At 35.0% G+C, this 22973-nt stretch overlaps 2 protein-coding genes across 6 annotated transcripts in view; both read left to right on the top strand.

The window, feature by feature from the left end:
- The window catches only part of LOC123549671 (uncharacterized), a 29661-nt gene extending 19249 nt beyond the window's left edge, over positions 1–10412 (top strand). The window contains exons 1-5 of one of the 5 annotated variants that reach the window (XM_045337944.2): positions 1812–2391; positions 3763–3880; positions 5979–6220; positions 6877–7793; positions 8035–10412. In XM_045337944.2, coding sequence (XP_045193879.2) covers positions 2089–2391; positions 3763–3880; positions 5979–6220; positions 6877–7793; positions 8035–8875 — 2421 coding nt within the window. In that variant the 5' untranslated portion in view covers positions 1812–2088 and the 3' untranslated portion in view covers positions 8876–10412. Of the gene's footprint in view, positions 1–1811; positions 2392–2957; positions 3337–3762; positions 3881–5978; positions 6221–6876; positions 7794–8034 lie in introns of those variants that run through there. The other 4 variants (XM_053545082.1, XM_053545081.1, XM_045337945.2 and 1 more) reach the window with 4 other exon arrangements.
- LOC123549678 (uncharacterized) overlaps positions 1–22973 on the top strand; it is a 226715-nt gene that overhangs the window by 32309 nt on the left and 171433 nt on the right. The window lies entirely within an intron of this gene.

Raw genomic sequence — 22973 nt, 5'->3', positions numbered from 1 at the left:
CAATGGCACAATCCTTGTTTTTGAGGAGAGAGCAAACTATGCTCTTTGCACTGCCTTAAAAGGTTTTAATAATGGTTATGAAATAAAGTCGCTAGTCTAGAAAAATTGTCTGGCACTAGCTTTCATGCATCGGCTTTTAAACTCACAAGTCACGTGGTATGGCAACCCTTTTTAGGTAACTTTTTTTGTTGGATTTAACGTCGCACCGACACACGAAAGGTCATATGGCGACTTTCCAGCTTTAATGGTGGAGGAAGACCCCAGGTGCCCCTCCGTGCATTTTTTTCATCAAGAGCGGGCACCTGGGTAGAACCACCGACGTTAGCCAGCTGGATGGCTTCCTCACATGAAGAATTCAACGCCCATCGCATATATATATACTGGGATGAGCTTAATGTTATGTTGATGGAATTTGTTGCCCGACCCATGTGCTTTTATATCGTTGTAATTTTATGTATCTACTTGCATGTACATATAAGCAATAAAATATGGTTAAATCAAATAGCTCATATCACTTCGGCAGTTATCGGACGATGCCGGTATTTTCCGGAATTTTCATTCAGGAACTTAGTTTTATTTGATTTTTTTTACATTTTTGAATATCATTTAATAAATTCATTAATATATATATATATATATATATATATATATATATATAAAGAATTTATACCAATAGTTTGGTAGTTCGCTATGGGATGTGTATAATATACTGCCGCTTTTTAAGTACCAAAAACGATGAAAAACAGCTGACCACGATTTGTTTGCCGAACTTGTTTACATAGCTTGAGTTTGCGGACCAGATGACAGATTATCAGTCACCAAAAACAAAACTTAACTTCATTATTCTAGGTCAATATATGGGAAATTTGAAATCCAGGTAAAAAGAGGTATTAGTGAAGTGCAATAGAATAAGAATAAAACTGGTTGTATAAAAGTTAGCAATACTTGCGTCTTTGAGGAGCATTTTCACTTTTACTAGTCCCCTACTGATTGAAAACAAGTTTCGAGGACTTTAGGAATGCGCTTTTCCGTCCGTCATTCCGTCATTTTGTCTTTCCGTCCGTCCGTCCGCAATTTCGTGTCCGGTCCATAACTGTGTCATTCATTTTAATACTACTCGGTACAAATGTTCCATATGATGAAACAACATGTCATGTGCAAAACTCGGACCCCTGGCTCATAGGTCAAGGACACAATTGGAGGTCAAATGTCAGCAGGGCTTTTTTTCTGCCGGTCCATAACTCTACTATCCATGAAGGGATTTTAATAATACTTGGCACAAATGTACCTCATAATAAAGCGATGTGTAATGCACAACTTTCAGACCCCTGTCTTAAAGGTCAAGATCACACTTGTTAACATGTTAACATGGCATGAACAGGGTCTGTTTCATGTCCGGTCCATAACTCTGTCATATTAAGTGATATTAATATTACTTGGCATAATTGTACTCAATAGGACAATATGCAATACACAACTTTCAGAGCCCTAAAAAAATGTAAACATGACCATTTTAAGGCATTCTGTTGATGACAAAAATGTGTTTCAAACTTTACAATTATGATACATATGTATATAGTGATACTAAAATACCGATTGGGTAATTAGGAATAGTAGAGATATAAATCACAGACAATCGGATACATTTTATTTTTAATTTTGCAATGAAGTAATTGTATGATGTATAAACACAATACATGTAGTAGATATGCATTCATAACCAGGTGATTCCAATGAAAAGCCTATAACTTATGAAGATGTTTTCTGTATTTATAAAACATCTGAATTAGAATAAGAACGAAGTTTGTTTATCGACAATAGAATGGAAGTGCAATTTGCAGTTTCTTGTATATGATATGACGTATGAAAAATCGAGCGTAGAATAATGTTGCATCATTTCAAAATTTGAACACATGTAAGCCAATTAATGTTGCAAACATAATTTACAGTGTAACGGCCTTAAAGACACTAACCTCCAGATTATGACTAAAAATGATCATTCATTAAAATTGAAATTTGGTAATATTATGAACATTAGAACAGGAGTTGTTTCTGTACAATCACAAAAATGCCAAATCAAGAAAAACGATGCCCGAGTCGGGATCAAACCCGGACTTTTTCTTTCTGATTTCGTATTGTTCGTTTCTATCTTGTATTGTTTGTATTTATAGCATATGTTCATCATTCACTTTATATTCATGTTCGTTCATAAATTTAACAAATATCATCTTTGATATGATAAAAAAAAACTCTCATCTGCTATCGATAAATGATCCTGGGATCCCACATGGCTACAAAGGGCTATTTTTAGATAATGGATATATGATTAAACATAATTATGTTGATGGTTTCAGGCTTAAATCGGATTTATATATTAACATTAATCTACAGGTAAATTATTCATTTATAATGATAAATTCATAAATTTTACATTCATGCTGTTCATCTCACGTTCAAAGCGTATGTGAAAAGCTTGGCACAAATATTGATTGGGAAATTGAACATTTATGTACATGTTTGTATACATATCTCAACGGAAGCCAGATTATATTTTCCTTCTTAATTAGGCTAAAAGCTAGTCCTAAACATAAGACCTGACATAACTCATATCACTTTATAAGTGCATTTTAATTGATATTTTACATTTTTTACTTTCTCTGTTATGTCGAAAAAGGCTTTGATAGTAAAATGTAAAATGTCAGAATATTGATTGTTAAACGTCAAATGACAACTTTTTCACGTCTAATTATTTGGACTAGGCTAAAAGCTGTTAGGAACCATTTAAGCAATTGTATTATACCTTAATAGTGGGGGTCATGTAGACCCCACACCTCTCCCCAAACACAAGATTCCTTTAAATAGCTCTTGTATCAGTCACTTATAAATTTCAGCTGGAAATTTGCCATAATGATCGTGTCCATAAAAAATGCTGATTTCATAAAGTAAGGCAAAGGCTTATATATTTATTCATGACGTATTACAAGTACGACAGACATATTTTCAGAAATATACAGCCAATAATCTCGTACTGAATAAAAACCTGTTTATTTAATTGTTTTCTTTGCTCCATACGTCAAAAAGCCTTTACATTTTCGGTCAGTATCGGTGAATGTACATTTTCTTTGCTAGTGTACACAGTATTGCGTCAGAGTTTATTAAAAACTCATTCATTATGAATGTGAACTCATTCATTATGAATGTGTATAATAAAACAAGATTTGTTGCATTATGTGAAGTAAACGTGGATGTAAGAAACACGATAATCGTTGAGAATAAATTGTAATTAAAATACATAAAAAGAAGGCGTGCAGATAAAAGGAGATATAGATTTCACAGGTATTCATCCATTGTTTATAAAAACTAAAGGTAACATGCGGTATTTTCCCACCAAAATTTCAGATTTGGTGGGAAAGCCATGATTATACTTTTAAAACCGTAATAATTCGCTTGATTGTTCACACTAGTGAAATAAATGTAGAATAAATTCTATAGATAACATTAAAGTCGGTGTTTCGAAATTTGAAATCAAATTTGATCTTTTATATTTGTATATAAAATGTAGAAAGCATAATTTGATTTGAATTTGATTCTGTATCTACGAAAACATTCTCAATATTTTTGTAACCAAATCAAAAGGCTAAAACACCTTGAGGACAATGTAATATTTGAGATTCATCTAAATTGCCGCTCGGAAACTTTGCACATAACAAAAGTATCTGTATTAGTTTGTTTTAGACACTGTATCTTTTTATTGTATTTCAGAAGAAGATGGAAGTAAAAGAATACCCGCATGTATTTCCCACATGGGAAATATTCCCACGTGCACATTACTTTAAGAATCGCTATGTGGATTTACATTTACGATTTAACAAAGTTATGAGTAAGTGTTAATGTATTTTCTTATCTAAGACCTGCATATAGTGGACGCAACTTGACCCCGATGGTTGACCTTTGTATTATAATACATAATGAGGCACGTCTTATTATTGAAAAGGAGTGTACGCAAAACACGAGCTGCGCGCAAAAATGAAAATATAAATTTGTGTGAATATAAATTAGTGTATCAGAAAGTTTTAACTGATCAGATTAAGTATACATACTTTGATACTGCACTGTGTACAAACTTATTCTATATAAATATACACGGCTACCCTAAGGCCCCCTTATTTCTACAATGAAATAATCGATATGAATAATCAGCCTAAGGTCAACCATCGCGGTCAAGTTGCGATTATATACTTGTGAAAACGAATTAAATAAACATTCATCAACTATTAAATTCAAAACATGTGTTTTTAATACACATTGGTATTATGTAAAAACATTCTGTTAGTATATCGAGTATTGAAGGCCATTGTTAAAAAAATATTTGTCTGTGCTTTATACGATCTTCTAATTCGCCTGTACGTGTTTGTTCTTTTTTCAAACATTCGTCTATATTTTCAGTTGAACACTACAGATGCCTACCCACTTTACCAGTATTTTCATATACAATAGTTTTAATTCTCAATCGCCTGAGGGGATATTTGCTGTGCCCCCGTCCGTCAGTTTATGTGCCTGTAACACATTTTGTCCGGAGCATGACTCCAAAAGCATTGACGGGGTTTTGTTACAATTTCACAATGTCACAATTGACTGACAAAGACCATTAATATAGTGCATTTATATGACCCATAACTCTACCTTGCTTACTTGAATTGTCTTCCTGTTTGTTTAGATCATAACACTTTTTGTCTAGATCATTACTCCGAAATCGTTGCTTGTACTTTTTTTCTGTACTTTACGTCAAAAACCAACATTATAAAAAGACACAAAATTCTAAATAAATGTGAGCGACGGCAGGAAAATCAAGACAGAAACTAAATAACTTCTTTATCTTGTCATATCATGGAAAAAATAAAGATATCAGTAATAGTGAAGATCAGTATCTACGCCTCTGCATGTCTACTTGTAAAAGATATTTGATCGTTGAATAAAAACAAAACACCAATCAGTTCATTTGTGACTTTTCTGAGGGTAGATGTCGTAAAATAAAAACAAAGATAATATTTTTGCACTAATTAATTTTGCATAAAATTTAGTAACATCTCAATAATATATATGTTTCTGTATGTTATTGGACTATTAGAAGTATGAAAAATATTGCCATAAATACAGATAGATGGTTAGAGTTTCAGTTAGTATAATATGAAACCTGGTCAGATGTTAATCGTTATAAATACACCATGCTAGGATTGAAACTGGCTCATTTGTGGTCATACATTAGGTCAATAGGCCAAATCATATGAAACATTGTTAACAATTTAGAGGCCATATTTAACTTCCTCTTCTTTTAACCCATGTTATAAATGTTTCTTCCTGAAATCAAGATTAAGTTCGAAACTGGGATGCCTAGAATAATAAAAAAACAACAACAAAAAAAAAAAAAAAAAAAAAAAGAAAAAAAAAAAGAAAAAGAAAAAAAAAGGGTAGGCCACAAGGTTAAATCATACAAAAACCTTGAAAAGGCGAAAGGACTAATGTATATAAAACATGGACAAAGTGATAATTTTATGACAATAAAAACGGGTTCAAAACTGAGTCATTTGGATAAGAACTAGTCTCTATTCGAAAAATAGTGTCTACCTATCCATATGAAATCTTGTCAAAAAGTTCACTTAATAATATCTAAGGTCGCAACTGGATCATCCTGACTCAAAGTCAAACAGTCAAAATCATGAAAACGATTTAGGGTCATCATGGCCGTCTTGTTTTTCTCTACATGATAGCGTTGAAAGTTTTACATGATCAATAAATAATACTTTACTGTACATTACACTCCCCAGTCCTGTTTCAAGAGCAAATATCATACTTTTGCTCTGTTAGTAACTAAAATAAATATCTTGTGACTGCCAGTGCTCTGCACTCATGTTAAGACTCTGAGGTTTTTCTAATGTCATTTATTTTGCATAGATATACTCTTTGAATGTTTATTTCAGGTGCTCTTCCGAAAAGATTTCACCGTAAAGATTTGATGTCACAGTTAGATATCCTAAGTCGGTGCCTTCGAAGCTTCCTTCAGGTCACTGTTATTGGAATGGAAGACATGGCTGTTGGGCAGTTTATTGTCTCAACTGAAGCACTAGAGAAACACACCGACCTGCCTGGTCCTGTCAATGAAGGAATTCACATATGTATATGTCATGCAAAAATAAGAGATCTCGGAGAATTAGGAAAACAGGTAAAATGCACACCATTATTTCCCTTATACTACTTATACTAAGTAATATGATTACAAATTCTACTCTTGTTATTAGATTATTCGTAAGTAGTTCAAAATCCTTTTCAATAGTGTTTTTGTGACAAGAAATTTAGACTTCATGGAGGTATATTTCTCTACATCCCTTTAACCCTTACCGTGCCAAAATTTCTATGATGAATTTGTCTGGCTTGCGATTCGGATAGCACCATTAGCTATTAAAAGGGATGCTTACCAAACGGATACTGACTGATCATGGATGTGCACAAGTTTACCTTCAGTTAAAATAAAGTACTCTCCAATTTCTTTAAAAATGACTTTGTATGTAAGACATTTGATATATACGTATTAACATATATATTTGTGTAAGGTATTCTTATAAAGTTTAAAAGATCAAAGTGTCATGCATCAACTGAGGAACATAATCAGCATTGTATAAGACATTTAAAGTTATTCCGTCTTTTTCTATTGTCAGTGTTACATTGATACATTAGGGTCTATATTATTGACAGATATACCAGGTTTATTGTTGATATACACATTATCTTTAGCCGGGAAGACATTGCCGATGGGTCTGTTTTGTGGAAAATCCGTTAGTAAACGTGTTTAAAGGCAATTTAATTAATTGCACTTTTCAGGATATTGGCGTCATAGTTGACTCTGTATCTAAAGGTTTTCTTCAGAGATGTACAAATTTATCCAACATATTTTTTTTTTGTGAAACAAAAAATAATGAATTTAACGAGAATAATGCAGAAAAGTTTCGCACAGATCTTCTTCCAACACTGCAGAAACTGAACGAACATTGCCATTATCCATTAGAAATTTTGATTGGACCGAAAGAGGGAAATCTTCCGTCGTCAGTATCTAATGCAATTGAGAAACAAATCATAGATGGATTCCACGATGTATTTATGTTTCTACAGACATTCATAAGGAAAGACTGTGTCTCGTATCAGGAAAATTTAGATATTTTAGAAAGTGACCTAGTTGTCGGTACCATTAAAGAGTTCCTTCGAAATGGCGATAGCTTAGTTGACTCGGAAGCAGTTTCTGAACATATCTCATTTTTTGATATGATAATTCAAACTCTGTGCCATCAAACCATGTGTGCTGCAGTTTCTCCAATGGCAGCAAAACACAACATTCCGGAATGGGTATGTCATGGATTGCTGGAGGAAATCAATTTCGAAAAGGAACTCCAGAAGTCCATGTCGAAAAACACAATCCACCATCTAAAAGAGTTTGAAAAATACACACAAAACCTTGTGATTCAAAGAGCTGAAGGCAAAACTGTTGAAGGATCCAGTCAAAATAAATATTTCAGCTTTGATTTCATCTATTATAAGCTTAAGGAAGACTTGTCTGAAGCAGTGACGTCAGCAGAAAAGAAACTTGCCGCTATGAACAGGATAACAATAGTTATGAGGAAAATGGTTTTTGAGGTCAGAGGCTATCTAAAGCAGACAGTCGTTACCATTGAGATTCTTGAATCTGGCCAGAGAAAACTGGCGCTTGAAGATATTACAGATAAAATGCGGGAAGATATTATGGGGTAAATATTACAAATAAAAATGAAATTTTGAGACCGATTTTCGCGCAAAATATCATTCTTTAATTGATATGACCTTTTTTTTACGTCAAGATACATATGCACCTTACGTGAAAATAAGCAGTTTATGATGTAGTTTAATTGATATTTTTAATTTCTTTACTAACGAAAATTGTATTGCCATTTAGAACTATACCTTTTCTTTACACAGCCGATTTCTTACCTTGACTATTTTGTTTTTCAGCACTAAGGTCGTGTATGGCATGCGTACTCTATATGGGCAACTAGAGATTCATTTAAAGATGGGCCTGGATGAAGCGACCCTCACAGACGCAAAAGACAATATTAACCAAATTATGAAGACACATAGGTTTTCCCACCCATTTACTATCAAAACTGTCGATAAAGCTCCGCAAATATTGGCACGAGATTTTTATGAGCAAGGCGATATAATATTTAGTCCGTTTCCTGACAATGGTGAACAAATTCGAAAAGGAACCTTAGGCTGCTTTATCAAAAGTACTGACGGTGTTACTTATGGTGTTACGTGTGCCCATGTTGTTGATCCACACGAGAATAACGAGCACAAAGTTTACATTCGTTCGCCAGATTGTCTGTTTGCAATCAGCAATCCGAATATGATAGTTTACGGTAGAGACAAAGATCAATATTTGACAGACTTCACAGCAATTAGGGTTGTACCTGAAAAACTAAACATGTGCAGTTTTTACTTTAAAGATGAGTCCGGTAATAACAAAAATGTCAAGTTATCCAGAGAATCATCAAGTGAACTAGTAGGTAGTTATGTGTTGAAATATGGAGCTGCAACTGGATGTACTAACGGCATCATAGCGTCAAACAGTTATATATTTGGCGGACAATCCTCAATTGAACACCTTGTTATTGTTGAACCATTGCCTGTCACTTCGGATGAAGTATGTGACATTCTTACGAACGGAAGTAGCAATTCACTGCCAAGTACTCAGGGAGAGCTGCCTATCGCCCCTGCCGAAGGTGCCCAGACTGACACTGAAGAGCCCGACGTAGTTGATTTGTTATATATCACATCAACGGATATAGTTTGAACATTAACCCTGACTTTTTAGATGAAAATACGAAAGAAATGAACGAATTTTCCTCTGGCACTGAGATTCAAAATAGCATACATAGACCCATGACGGAAGGTTTTCCTGACAAAGAGTCCGGTTTTATTAGAAATCCAAACGAGAGCTTTAGCGGTGCTCGCAGTGATATAACTGATGACTCAAACGTATTCGCCACAAAAGGTGATAGTGGATCAATTGTTTGTAAGAGAGATTTAATCAATAACGAAATTGTAGCAGTTTCTATGATAACAGCTGGAGATTTCAAAATCTATGAACCTTTAGACTCTAAATTTGAAAGCGAGAAATGTCTGTCAGTTAGGATGGACGTAATGCTTGATAAACTGAAAGACGGATGTGGCACAGACTTTGTACTTTGTCGAGAAATATCAAACTGATAAAGCAAATGTTTAAGGTATTAGGAGTTATTGAATTAACATAGAATAATTTCCTGTATGACCTCTTTGTAGAAATGTCATCTATTGCAGCAGCGATAAGGTGAAAAGCGACATACTTGTATTTGAAGGAACACAAGTGTCTCTATATTGTACATTGAAATCATATTTCATTGTGTTCATTGTGTCATTTATTACTGTTCAGTTACAAATTGTTCTAGTTCCGCCTTCTTTCAAGAACTTACCCGTCTCTGATATTTAGTAAAACTCCGAGCTTGTCCAACTATATTTGCTTAATATGATAAATAAATGTAACAGATGGCGTTGCAGATACTCATGTTTATACAGATGTATGTATTCAGGCAAATGTTTTGATGTTAGCGAAATTACCCATCCGGTTTTATGGATAAATCTTTAGTCAAAGACAAGGTTTAGAAAGGTCGAACTTGTTTTACTTGGTTTTTCGTTACGATACATTTGTTTTTCCATTTCTTTTAAATGCTTTGAACCGTTTGAAGAAAATGCGATTATTGTTTTATCTCAGGCGATCGGTAGGTTGGTAGGTCTTTTTGTGCCTGATTAATGGCCTCAGAATACTTAAAGGTGGACATCCCTCATAGTATTTAAATGAGCTCCTTATCTGTGTGAGCCAATAGATAAAAACCAACGGTTAATGTCACCTTGAGACATGGTTTCCGCTCAATACATGACATACGTTTTGGTGTGTAGGCGTCAAACTTTTTACGATGATAACCTGTTTTCATAGATGACTCTTGGAGTCAAAGGTGAATGTTATAGTGACCTCCACACTGCAAATGGTATCCGTTTTTTTATTAGGACTTAGATTAAGTCTCCCTTTAATACGTTCACTTTAATTCAGTTTGTACAAGAAATATATATGTAATAGCATTTGTAAACAGTGTTTGTTGTGCTCATATTACCCGCTGTGGTGCTCATAGTACACATTAAAAATTAAAAAAATAATTAGATATGAATATCAAGTATTTTTTTAATTTTTTTTATTTATATATACATTAAATTGTGTCCAGCTTCCTTATTCAATAGTTTTATTCAAGTCAGAAAACTTATGTTTCTTTTACAAAAAAAGAAATTCTTAACGTTTAGATGGACGTTGTTTTATTTTTACACGAAATCGAACGCCACCAAGCGTTATTTTACATGAAAATATACAATATCTAAAACATGTATATCTTTCTATATGAAAAATGTTATTTTTTTATTTTCCTGAAATATCCGTTGTACAGAGCGGCTACACTTTTAACAGAACACCTGAAATACCGACCGTGCCAGAGAAAGGAATATATTGCAAACTTCTGTATTTGCAATAATGACCGAGTGTAACATAGCCCAAGAAGGAAGATTGTGATAGTTTTCAGCCCGTTGTTGCTGAAGCTTTTTTCTTGGGAGGTCGCCATTTGTAAAATAAAAATCGAGATGATTTTGGTAAGACAACTTACGTTGCCCAACTATATGTCGCCCAAACAAACGTCTCATCACTGAACGTTGCCCTACCAAACTTCGTCCACCTCAAACGTCGTCATGGTCCCCCACCAAACGTCTCACTCTCTCTCCCCACCCCTCCAACATCGTTACGGCGCCACGACGAGCGTCGTCTTTTTGCGTTTGGGAATGTCATTTGTGCTTCTATTGTTGGACGGCGGAAAAGATTCATGGCCCCTCCTGTCCAAAAATTGATGAAGTATAATTTCGGAAGGCGAAAAGACAACGTTCGGCGGAGTGACGTTTCGCGGGGCGTCGTTCAACGACATTTGGCTAGGCACAATAAAGGTTAGGGAATACCATAGACTTCCGTTGTAACATTTTGGCGTGTGCGGCCTTCCATAAATCGAAACATTTGTTTTTAAGAACTCATAGTTCCACCAAAATATCGGGCGAAACACGTATAATTAGTGATATTTGATTTAAGTAATTTTCGTGTGAAGAAGATGAGCCCCTGTTGGTTACTTTTTTCCAATACAGATAAAATGTAGCAAATTTTGTTAAAGCGTATAATAGAATACTGTAAATGTAGTAAAAAGCTAATCTTAAAAATAAATCACTTCTTGAGTTTGTTTACAGGACTGACCAATCAGAACGGAAAAACACTACCCTATTCCTAGGCACACACTTACTTTATTCCTATTTAGTTTCCTGTACTTTTTATCCCCCGACAAAGTCGGAGGGATATAGTTTTGGCGCTTTCCGTCCGACCGTCTTTCCGTCAGTCCGGAGCCATATCTAGCAAGTGGTTTCGAATATTTAAATATAACTTCATATATATGTTTACCACTATGAGTTTATGCGGCCAGTCAAGTTTCAGTCAGATTGCCCAAGTAACACCAGAGTTATGACCCTTATAAGTCGCTTGTGTTAAGTATATAGGGCACTATCAATATGACAATTTCTGCTTAATAACTTGTGATATATTTGGCCTAGAACTCTGAAACTTAAATTGAATTAAGATCACCATAATATGGTTGAGTACATACAATTTCCTCCGGAGCTCTTTATAACTTCAGAGTTATTGTCCTTTAATTGTTTAAAAATCCACAAATCTGTACATAACAAACCAACTAATTGGTAGAATTTCATTAAACTTCTTTCATTGTTTTCCATGAAAATTTATTATAAACAAGCTGTGTACACACACCAGGTCATCCCCTTGCCTTGATCACCCCCCCCCCCCCCCCCCCCCAAAAAAAAAAAAATCATTATAAATGCCTTATTTTTTTTTCAAACCTTCTATGAATATTTATCAACATGCAAAGTTGTATCGTCCACCACATCGCTACTCCGCCCAGTCATGCCCACCATCCCGATCATGCATCCCCCTCTTAACCTTTTCTTTAATTTTTAATTTCCATCAATATTTATAATCAAAATGTGAAATTTTGTACCGTCACCCGGTCATCCCCGCCACACCCCCTCCCAGAAAACAAACAAAAAAAAACATCATTTTTTCCATTCCTTTTTAAAAGAAATGTTCAAACCTTAAACATCCACATCCACCCCGCCGCCAGCCGTGTTCAAGATATCTTACTTGATTGTGCTCATTAAGGACATCTGTTCTTTTAAGTTCAAATGTACATGTTACATAGCAACACTTGGTGCCAAACTAATCGAAGACAATATTTCGTTCTAGTTACACTTCAAGCTCACATTTCAAATAACTCCATATAATTCTAAAAGCTAAGCTTATTATAGTAAACATATTCCATTCAAAATAATTTCATTAGTTAGGATCAACATAGCATACATTTACCATGTTTATTAAATACACTTAATTTTCTTTTTAATTGATTTTGACAAATGGAATTATTTACTTCTTACTATAATAGTAACATCCTTCACTATTTGCCGGATATATATGCATCTTCGAGTTTAGCTTCTTTGCATTTTTTCAGTCATAAAATGACGGTGTACTTGTAGCAGTGAGCAAAATATAAACTGTTAACAAATGCTTGAATATCACGCCGTAGACATGGAATATGATACCCCGTCCAGTCATATTATACTGACATTGTTGACAAGTCCTAGAACTACCATTTAAATGCACAGAGCCAAGCGAAGAAATCACCCGCACCATTTACACGTCTTTGGTATGACACGACCATGGAGTGAACCCACTACCTCTCGCACTCGGAGTGGGCTCTCTATCACTTGTCTACCGCCACCACTTGTATTTCCCCAAAAATATGACGTATACGGCTAATCATAAATCGAAATTTTTATATTTATGGAGCTACCTTAGTTCCACCAAAGTACCGGAGAAAAAATAAAAAATACAATTTATTTGAATACTTTTCAGCGTTAATGATATGAGCCCCTATTTACATCATTAAAGTAATTGTGGATATACACCAGATGTAACCAAATGCTGTAAATGTAGTAGAAAATGTCACATTTTGAAGAGTTTGTAAACATAAGAGACAAAAACAAGAAATATCTTTAAAAATGGTCGGCGAATTGTAATAAGGAAAGAAGTTTATGAATTTTTCATCTAACATTCATCTTTCATCTGACATTTTTCAAATTGCAAAACTAAACACCGCACTTTAACAATTTCAATGGTTCTCTTTTAATTTTTCGCAAAGGTTTCGTAGGGTTGCAATTTTGTTTCGTTTATCCTTAGACGAATAATTACAGCAGTAGTTTGATGAAGATTCATGAAGCGGTTCATGAGAAGAGGTCATTAAACGTGTTTATATTTTTAGCTAAATTGGTCCCTATCCCCATTTGTAACAAAATAGCAGGAGACCTTACGATATTGTTATACATCGAGTTTGATAAAAATCCATTACATTTTAGTGGTTAATGCGAAGAAAGGCATATCTACTTTTAGCTATAGTGGTCCCTAATAGGGCCCAAGTTCCTATATAAATAAATTTTGAAGAGGACCTTATAATGTTGCTCCAGAACAAGTATGACAAAGATCCACCAAGCTGTTTATGAGACGCTGTATAAAGGCAATTCTAGTTTTAGCTCTAGCAGCACCTAAAAGGGGTCAAATGTCCCAGCTGAACAAAGTTGGCTGCGGGCCTAATAAAGATGCTACAAATCAAGTTTGATTAGAATACATGAGAAAAAATCAATTAAAGGATTTTTTTATTTATTATTTTTATTTATTTCTAAAATAGGCCAACATATCCCACTATAACAAATAGCATATTCGCTATTCATGAATCTTTGAACAATGACGTCACACCTATAAAAAAGTGAAGGTCAAGCAAAACAAATATTTGTAATTATTTCAATATTTCTGTTTCATAAGCAAAGTTTGAGCGTAGTCATATCACATAGATAAACTGTATGCAGCGTACCTTCATTTCATTGTAACGAGATTCAGTCATTATATAGCATATATATAATAAAAAGGATATCAACTGAGTTCAATATGTGCATACCATACTAAAGAAAAATATTCACATATAATAAATCAGTTAAATAATTTATAACAAATATATCAAAGCAAACAAGTAGTCATTTTAATATGCAACCTGAATAAGTCACAAAAGCAAGAAACCTTTTCATATACAGACGACAATTGTAGCAAGGAAAATCTTTTAAAAAACACTTCTCTACATAAAAGACTCTTATCACACCCTTATTCATGTGATACGCAGACCGTATTCAGCTCTTTCTTTAATTTGATATATGTTAGTATTGAACAGGTTTTTATCATATTTATTAAACTTACTTATCATTTTGAGATATATCAATATTCTTGCTAAAAATACTGAGCCAAAGTTAGCTTTAAAACTGTGAACAGCGTCGTTTAGGATAAACGCTTTGTCTACATTTCACTCAGCGTAGCACAATCAACAGAGTGAAAGAAATTGACACTCTCGTCCAATCAGGCAGAGTGTTGCATAAATCTTCCATTTTGATAAATTATCTATAATGCGTTATCAAATAGTTTGATTTGCAAACTGAAGTCACGTGGCATAGGTAACGAAAACCAATTTAGACGGCGTTCGCCGAAAAAAGGCCGTTTGCCATATTTCCAGGTATACGTTTACATCATTCCAAATAATCTTTTTCGGCGACGCCGTCTAAATTCGTTTTCGTTACCTATGCCACGTGACTTCAGTTTGCAAACCAAACTACTTGATAACGTATTATAGATAACTTATCAAAATGTAAGACTTATGCAACACTCTGCCTGATTGGACGAGAGTGTCAATTTCTTTCACTCTGTTGATTGTGCTACGCTGAGTGAAATGTAGACAAAGCGTTTATCCTAAACGACGCTGTTCACAGTTTTAAAGCTAACTTTGGCTCAGTGTATTTAGCAAGAATATCGATATATCTCAAAATGATAAGTAAGTTTAATAAATATGATAAAAACCTGTTCAAATACCAACATATATCAAATTAAAGAAAGAGCTGAATACGGTCTGCGTATCACATGAATAAGGGTGATAAGAGTCTTTTATGTAGAGAAGTGCTTTTTAAAAGATTTTCCTTGTTACAATTGCCGTCTGTATATGAAAAGGTTTCTTGCTTATGTGACTTATTCAGATTGCATATTAAAATGAGTACTTGTTTGCTTTGATATATTTGTTATAAATTATTTAACTGATTTATTATATATGGATATTTTCTTTAGTATGGTATGCAAATATTGAACTCAGTTGAAATCTGTTTTATTATATATTTGCTATATAATGACGGAATCTCATTACTCTGAAATGAAGGTACGCTGCATACAGTTTATCTATGTGATATGACTACGCTCAAACTTTGCTTATGAAACAGAAATATTGAAATAATTACAAAAGTATGTTTTGCTTGACCTTCACTTTTTTATAGGTGTGACGTCATTGTCCAAAGATTCATGAATAGCGAACATGCATTTGTTAAAGCGGGATCAGTTGGCCTACTTTAGAAATAAATAAAAATAATAAATAAAAAATCCTTTAATTGATTTTTTTCTCATGTATTCTAATCAAACTTGATTTGTAGCATCTTTATTAGGCCCGCAGCCAACTTTGTTCAGCTGGGACATTTAACCCCCTTTAGGGGCTGCTAGAGCTAAAACTAGAAATGCCTTTATACAGCGTCTCATGAACAGCTTGGTGGATCTTTGTCATACTTGGTCTGGAGCTTCATTATAAGGTCCTCTTCTAAATTTATTTATATATGAACTTGGGCCCTATTAGGAACCACTATAGCTAAAGTAGATATGCCTTTCTTCGCATTAACCACTAAAATGTAATGGATTCTTATCAAACTCGATGTTTAACAATATCGTAAGGTCTCCTGCTATTTTGTTACAAATTGGGATAGGGACCAGTTTAGCTAAAAATATAAACACGTTTAATGACCTTTTCTCACGAACCGCTTCATGAATCTTCATCAAACTACTACTGTAATTATTCGTCTAAGAATAAACGAAACAAAATTGCAACCCTACAAAACCTTTGCGAAAAATTAAAAGAGAACCATTTAAATTGTTAACGTGCGGTGTTTAGTTTTGCAATTTGAAAAATGTTAGATGAAAGATGAATGATAGATGAAAAATTCATAAACTTCTTTCCTTATTACAATTCGCCGACCATCATTTTTAAAGATATTTCTTGTTTGAATTGTGGTCAGTTGACATACCGACATTCGGCGCTATAATGACGCTTGTTGATATGTCGTTCTGGCATAAGGAAGTGGCATAAATTCGCCACCATACTCCGGTATAGTCAGGTGTTATTAGCTGTTTCTATTTTGGGCCGCCTCGTATTCTATTTTGGGCCGCCTCGTATTTTTATTTAGCATTGGTTTTACCTAACTACATCTATTTTTATTTTGGACTATACGGAAATAAGGTGAGTAAACTGGATCTATTTTAAATTACCGGGTAATAATGCATTACTGATTGTTTTACTCATCTAGTATGTCAACGGAACATGTTTCTTACATAGTCCGATAGCGTAAATATTTGGCATGACACAAAATCAAGATAGTTCTGTTAGTCTCTATATTAACGCAAAGGTACAATGGTATATCGTGAAACGCTAGTTTCGCGCTCCAACACCTCTTCTTATCTTCGCGTTTCACTGTCGTTCGTTTTCGCACTTCATGTGCCCCTTCATAAAAACCCTAGCACGAGAGTATGATGTATGATTGCGAAAAACGCGAAATACTTACCTTCGCCCTTCGCTGTCGTATTTTCAGATTAATCTTGAGAGATATTTTAACAAAATAACTTTAATAGATTTAAATTCCCTTTTCTCCGGCGAATTCGTAAAGATCAAGCTCCGAAACAACATGAGCCTTTTGGCAAACATACGCATAAGCTTGTTTGAGAAGTCACATTTTTAGCCCACCATCATCAGATGGTGGGCTATTCAAATCACTCTGCGTCCGTGGTCCGTCGTCCTTCCGTCCGTCCGTCCGTCCGTCCTTCCGTTAACAATTTCTCGTTATCGCATCTCCTCAGAAACTACCAGAGGGATTTTGACCAAACTTTGTCAGAATGATGTATTGGTACCCTAGTTGTGTACCCCTGAAAATCAGACTGGTTCAACAATTTTTGAATGAGTTATGGCCCTTTGTTTATTTCTATAATTTACATAGATTTATATAGGGAAAAACTTTGAAAATCTTCTTGTCCAAAACCACAGAGCCTAGGGCTTTGATATTTGGTATGAAGCATCATCTAGTGGTCCTCTACCAAGATGATTCAAATTATTTCCCAGGGGTCTAACATGGCCCCGCCCTGGGGGTCACATGGTTTATACAGACTTATATAGGGAAAAACTTTGAAAAACCTCTTGTTCAAAACCATAGGGCATAGGGCTTTGATATTTTGTATGTGACATCATCTAGTGGTCTTCTACTAAGATTGTTCAAATTATCTCCCTAGGGTCAAATATGGCCCCGCCCCGGGGGGTCACATGGTTTACATAGACTTGTATAGGGAAAAACTTTGAAAATCATCTGGTCCAAACCACAAAGCCTAGGGCTTTGGCATTTGTAATGTAGCATCATCTAGTGGTTCTCTACCAAGTTGTTCAAATTATCCCCCTAGGGTCAAATATGGCCCCGCCCTTGGGGGTCACATGGTTCATATAGACGTGTAATAGGGAAAAGCTTTTAAAATCTTCTTGTCAATAACCTACAACATTCAGATTTGGACCACATGTATGGTTTTAAGTGGCAAGATGAACCTTGACATGAGTTGACCTTGATTTTGACCTAGTGACCTACTTTCACATTTCTGTAGCTACAGCCTTCAAATTTGGACCACTTGCATAGTTTTGTGCACTGAAAAAAACTTTGACCTTGACATTGACCTAGTGACCTACTTTCACATTTTTGAAGGTACAGGCTTCAAATTTGGACCACATGCATAGTTTTGTGTTCTGAAATGAAATTTGACCTTGATTTTGACCTAGTGACCTACTTTCACATTTCTCAAGCTACAGCCTTCAAATTTGGACCACATGCATAGTTTTGTGTACCGAAACAAACCTTGACCTTAACATTGACCTAGTGACCTACTTCCACATTTTTGAAGGTACAGGCTTCAAATTTGGACCACATGCATAGTTCTGTGTTCCGAAATAAAATTTGACCTTGATTTTGACCTACTTTCATATTTCTCGAGCTACAACCTTCAAATTTGGACAACTTGCATAGTTTTGTGTACCGAAATAAACTTTGACCTTAAGATTGACCTAGTGACCTACTTTCACATTTCTGTAGCTACAGGCTTCAAATTTAGACCACATGCATAGGATTGTGTACCGAAACAAACTTTGACCTTGACATTGACCTAGTGACCTACTTTCACATTTTTTAAGGTACAGGCTTTAAATTTGGACCACATGCACAGATTTGTGTTCTGAAGTGTAATTTGACCTTGATTTTGGCCTAGTGACCTACTTTCACATTTCTCAAGCTACAGCCTTCAAATTTGGACCACTTGCATAGTTTTGTATACCGAAATAAACTTTGACCTTAAGATTTACCTAGTGACCTACTTTCAAATTTCTCAAACTACAGCCTTCAAACTTGATGCACATGCATAGTTTTGTGTACAAAGAACTTTGTCCTTGAAATTGATCTAGTGACCTACTTTCACATTTCTCGAGTTACAGCTTTCGAATTTGGACCACATGCACAGTGTTGTGTACGGAAATGAAATTTGACCTTGAGCTAGTCATTAAGTCTTGAAATTTGGAACACTCAAAAATGGCACATTGGTGGGCGCCAAGATCACTCTGTGATCTCTTGTCATTTTTCCTATTTTTTTCTCCTGTGTACTTCCCAACAATCAATTCGCATAATATTATCATTATCCGTTATCCTATAATATACATGTATAAATAAAATAAAATATTATATATATAGTGATGCTTTGTCGGAAAGGGCACATCCTTGAGGGAGCAAGTTAAGCCCGGTCAGCTCCCGAAGTACAGGTCTACATGACCGTAGAATAGTTTTATTGCGCACAAAATGCCTTAGGATAGAACGGCTACTAATTATTACTGTAGGATCGAGTAGTTTAGTTGGCTGATTTCAAATCACTTGGTTATCATTGCTATGGGTTTGAAACCTCGCTTATTGTAGAAAATTATTTGATGTTGCTTACTGAAGATCAGTGGTTCTGCCCATATGCACGCTTGTGCCTGAAATAATTTCCGGACTTGTGCCTTGGGTCTTCCTCCACAATCTAAAGCCAGAAAGTTGTCAAAAGACCTATATTTGTTTCAGAGGAGCATGACGTGTTGTAACAATCTACCTTTCTTCCATTACTTACATACAAAATACACGTTTTGTTTAAGAGAAATGTAAATGTTACAAATTTTGCGAAATATTCGAAATCGTGAATAATTCGTTTCTCTGAAATTTATGGTGTCATATTTGCCCCTAGTATATGCAAAATGCTTGGCATGTAAAGTAAAGAATCTTCAAAGTCTTTTTTTCCAATGATTCTCCTACATATCTTCCATGTTTATTTTCTTAAAGGTCTTCTAAATCTTATCTAACAATTATTTGATGCAAAAAATTCTACGAGAGAGATCTAATTTTAAAGCCATTTAACTACAGTGCAACCTCTGTACAGCAACACCATTTGGGAGATACAAATATTGACTGTTATGTAGAGGTTATTGTTCTGGAGAGGTATATATGATAGTGTTTTTTCAGCTTAGGGAAATGTTAATGATGTTGTTATAGAGAGGTTTTTGCTTAAGAGAGGACCGCTTTGGACAGGTTATACTGTATATCTGTCTATCTGTCCATCTGTCATGTCATTTGATACAAAGTTGTCTAATGTACATAAATGCTTTTTGTTTTCGTAAGAATGTGCTGAACGTTAAAAAATATGTTTTTTTTATATAATAGAGGAAGAGAAAAATATCACCTCTTGCAGCAAAGATTACAACGCAAAAATATTTTCAGTGTATATCTGGCTCTTTTCCAATTCTTATTTTTGAGCACCTCCATAATTATATCGAATTCCTGTTGGTAATTTATTTCAAATCAATATTTGACTATTGTAAATTATACCCCTTTACGAAAGATCAATATAATGTTAAACATATACATAATGTCATTGACAAGCAGATATATTTTCAAATTGATCGTATTGTAAATTATTATTCCGCTACACAATATTGACAAAATATTAGATAACTTATCAATACAAGAAAATAGGTCAATATAGGTTTAAAGCCCTGCACATGGTTTCCTTGAGGATGTACGTAAGATGTAATGATAAATGATATAGCGAGGTTATGAGTTCGGTTTCCGGGCGAGGCATATGCTCTCCTTGACGACATTGTGTCTGACATCATTCGTCCTCCATTTCTGATTCATGCTACTGCTTCTGAATCTACTGCTGCTGCTGATGATGATGCTACTGTTTCTCTAAGTAAATGAGTACATGAGGAGGGAAATGCGTAATTAGGAGTTAAGATTGGTAAATGAGGAGGTGACATAAGTAATGAGGAGGTAAAATGAGTAAATGAGGAGGTAAAATGAGTAATAAGGAGAGCGCTCTTGGTACACCCAAATGCGATTTTGGCGCTCTCTGCGAAACTTTGTAAATACATTACAAGGGTATATCTGCTACAAAACTTAAGGTCGTAGAAATGAATCGCTTTTTGGAAAAGTGACATTTCCTCACAATAATATATGCCTCCCTTACAACAATGCAGACCTACCTCACAAGTCACAACTACACAGACTTCCCTCACAACTATATAAGCTTCTTATCGCCTACCTCACAACTAAACAGACTTCCCTTATAACTTTCCTCACAACAATGCAGACCTCACTTACGCATACCTCACAGCTAAACAGACTTCCCTTACATCTATACAGACTTCCCTCACAACAATAAAAACCTCCCTCGTGCCTACCTCACAACTACACAGACATCCCTCTCAAACAAACAGATCTCCCTCACAACTATATAGGCTTCCCTCACGCCTCCCTCATAACTATGCAGACCTCCTTCACATCTATACAGACTTCCCTCACAACAATAAAAACCTCCCTTAACTAAACAGACTTTCCTCACATCTATGCAGACTTCCCTCACAACTATGCAAACCACCCTCACAACTATTTAAGCCTCTTCACGCCTCCCTCACAACTATACAGACTTCCCTCATAACTTTCCTCACAACAATGCAGACCTCCCTCACGCATACCTCAAAGCTATACAGACTTCCCTCACAACAATAAAAACCTCCCTCATGCCTACCTCACAATTACACAGACTTCCCTCAGAACTATGCATATCTCTCTCACAACTATATAGGCTTCCCTCACAACTATGCAGACCTCCATCACATCCATACAGACTTCCCTCACAACAATAAAAATCTCTCTCATGCCTTAGGCTACCTCACAACTACACAGACTTCCCTCACAACTATAAATACTTCCCTCACATCTATATAGACTTCCCTCACGTCTCCCTCAAAACTATGCAGACCTTCCTCACATTTACCTCAGAACTATATAGACTTACCTCAAAACTATACAGACTTCCCTCGTATCTATGCAGACTTCCCTCATATCTATGCAGACTTCCCTCACAACAATAAAAACCTCCCTCACGCCACCCTCACAACTATACAGACATCCCTCACATCTATACAGACTTCCCTCACATCTTTACAGACTTCCCTCACAGCAATAAAAACCTCCCTCACGCCTCCCTCAAAACTATACAGACTTCCCTCACATCTATACAGACTTCCCTCACAATAATAAAAACTTCCCTCATGCCTACCTCACAACTACAAAGACTTCCCTCACAACTATGCAGACCTCCCTCATAACTATACAGACTTCCCTCACGCCTCCCTCACAACTATGCAGACCTCCCTCACGTTTACTTCAAAACTATACAGACTTCACTCACAAATATACAGACTTCCCTCACAACTACACAGACTTCCCTCACAACAATGAAAACCAATCCATGCGAACTGGCAAGGTTAAGAAGTCAACCCCGAATGTGTATTATCGGAAAACGTTATTAAAGTGGTTGAAAAAGAAAAAGACAAAAACAAAAAACAATTAAACTGTAAACATGACTTTGTTTTATCTAGCGATTACTATTATCGAATGAGGAGGAGGTGATTTTTTGCTGTGTCTCAAGAAAATAAATAAAATTGACTATAATATGAAAACAGTATTTTTTCGTTAATTTTAATGTAGAATGAAAGAAAAAATACAAAGTTCGTTGACCTAACTCAATAGGTATGTTATCATATTTTTGATCTCTTGATACCGTGTCATGATAAAGACGCGTGTCATAAAATAACAGGTATTTAAATCGGACAGTAGGTGCGTGGTTATATTGAAAAATAGCAAATCAGCTGAAAGAAGTAAAAGACAAATTAACAGCAATTAAAAACTGAATTTTAAGTGTAAAACAAAATAAAAATAAAGTAATATCAAAATTACAAAGTTTGTTGAGTTTTTTTCACCAGTTATTTAAGAAGAGATCATATTCCGCCTTACCGCACACAGTGTCATTGAAACCGATTGAATAGTCAGTTGTGAAAGGGTTTAAATATTACAACCGTTAAGTTACCACTTGCTATTTGATCCGCTAGTATTATGATATAATTGATGATTTGCTAATTGAGTAAATTTCTTCACGTTAAATATAGTTTTAATATAAAGTTGAACTGGGAGTGGTT

Source organism: Mercenaria mercenaria, chromosome 6, assembly GCF_021730395.1.
Source record: "Mercenaria mercenaria strain notata chromosome 6, MADL_Memer_1, whole genome shotgun sequence".
NCBI classification, from domain to species: domain Eukaryota; kingdom Metazoa; phylum Mollusca; class Bivalvia; order Venerida; family Veneridae; genus Mercenaria; species Mercenaria mercenaria.
The sequence above is the reverse complement of the archived record's forward strand: the minus strand, read 5'-3'. Positions and strand labels throughout refer to the sequence as shown.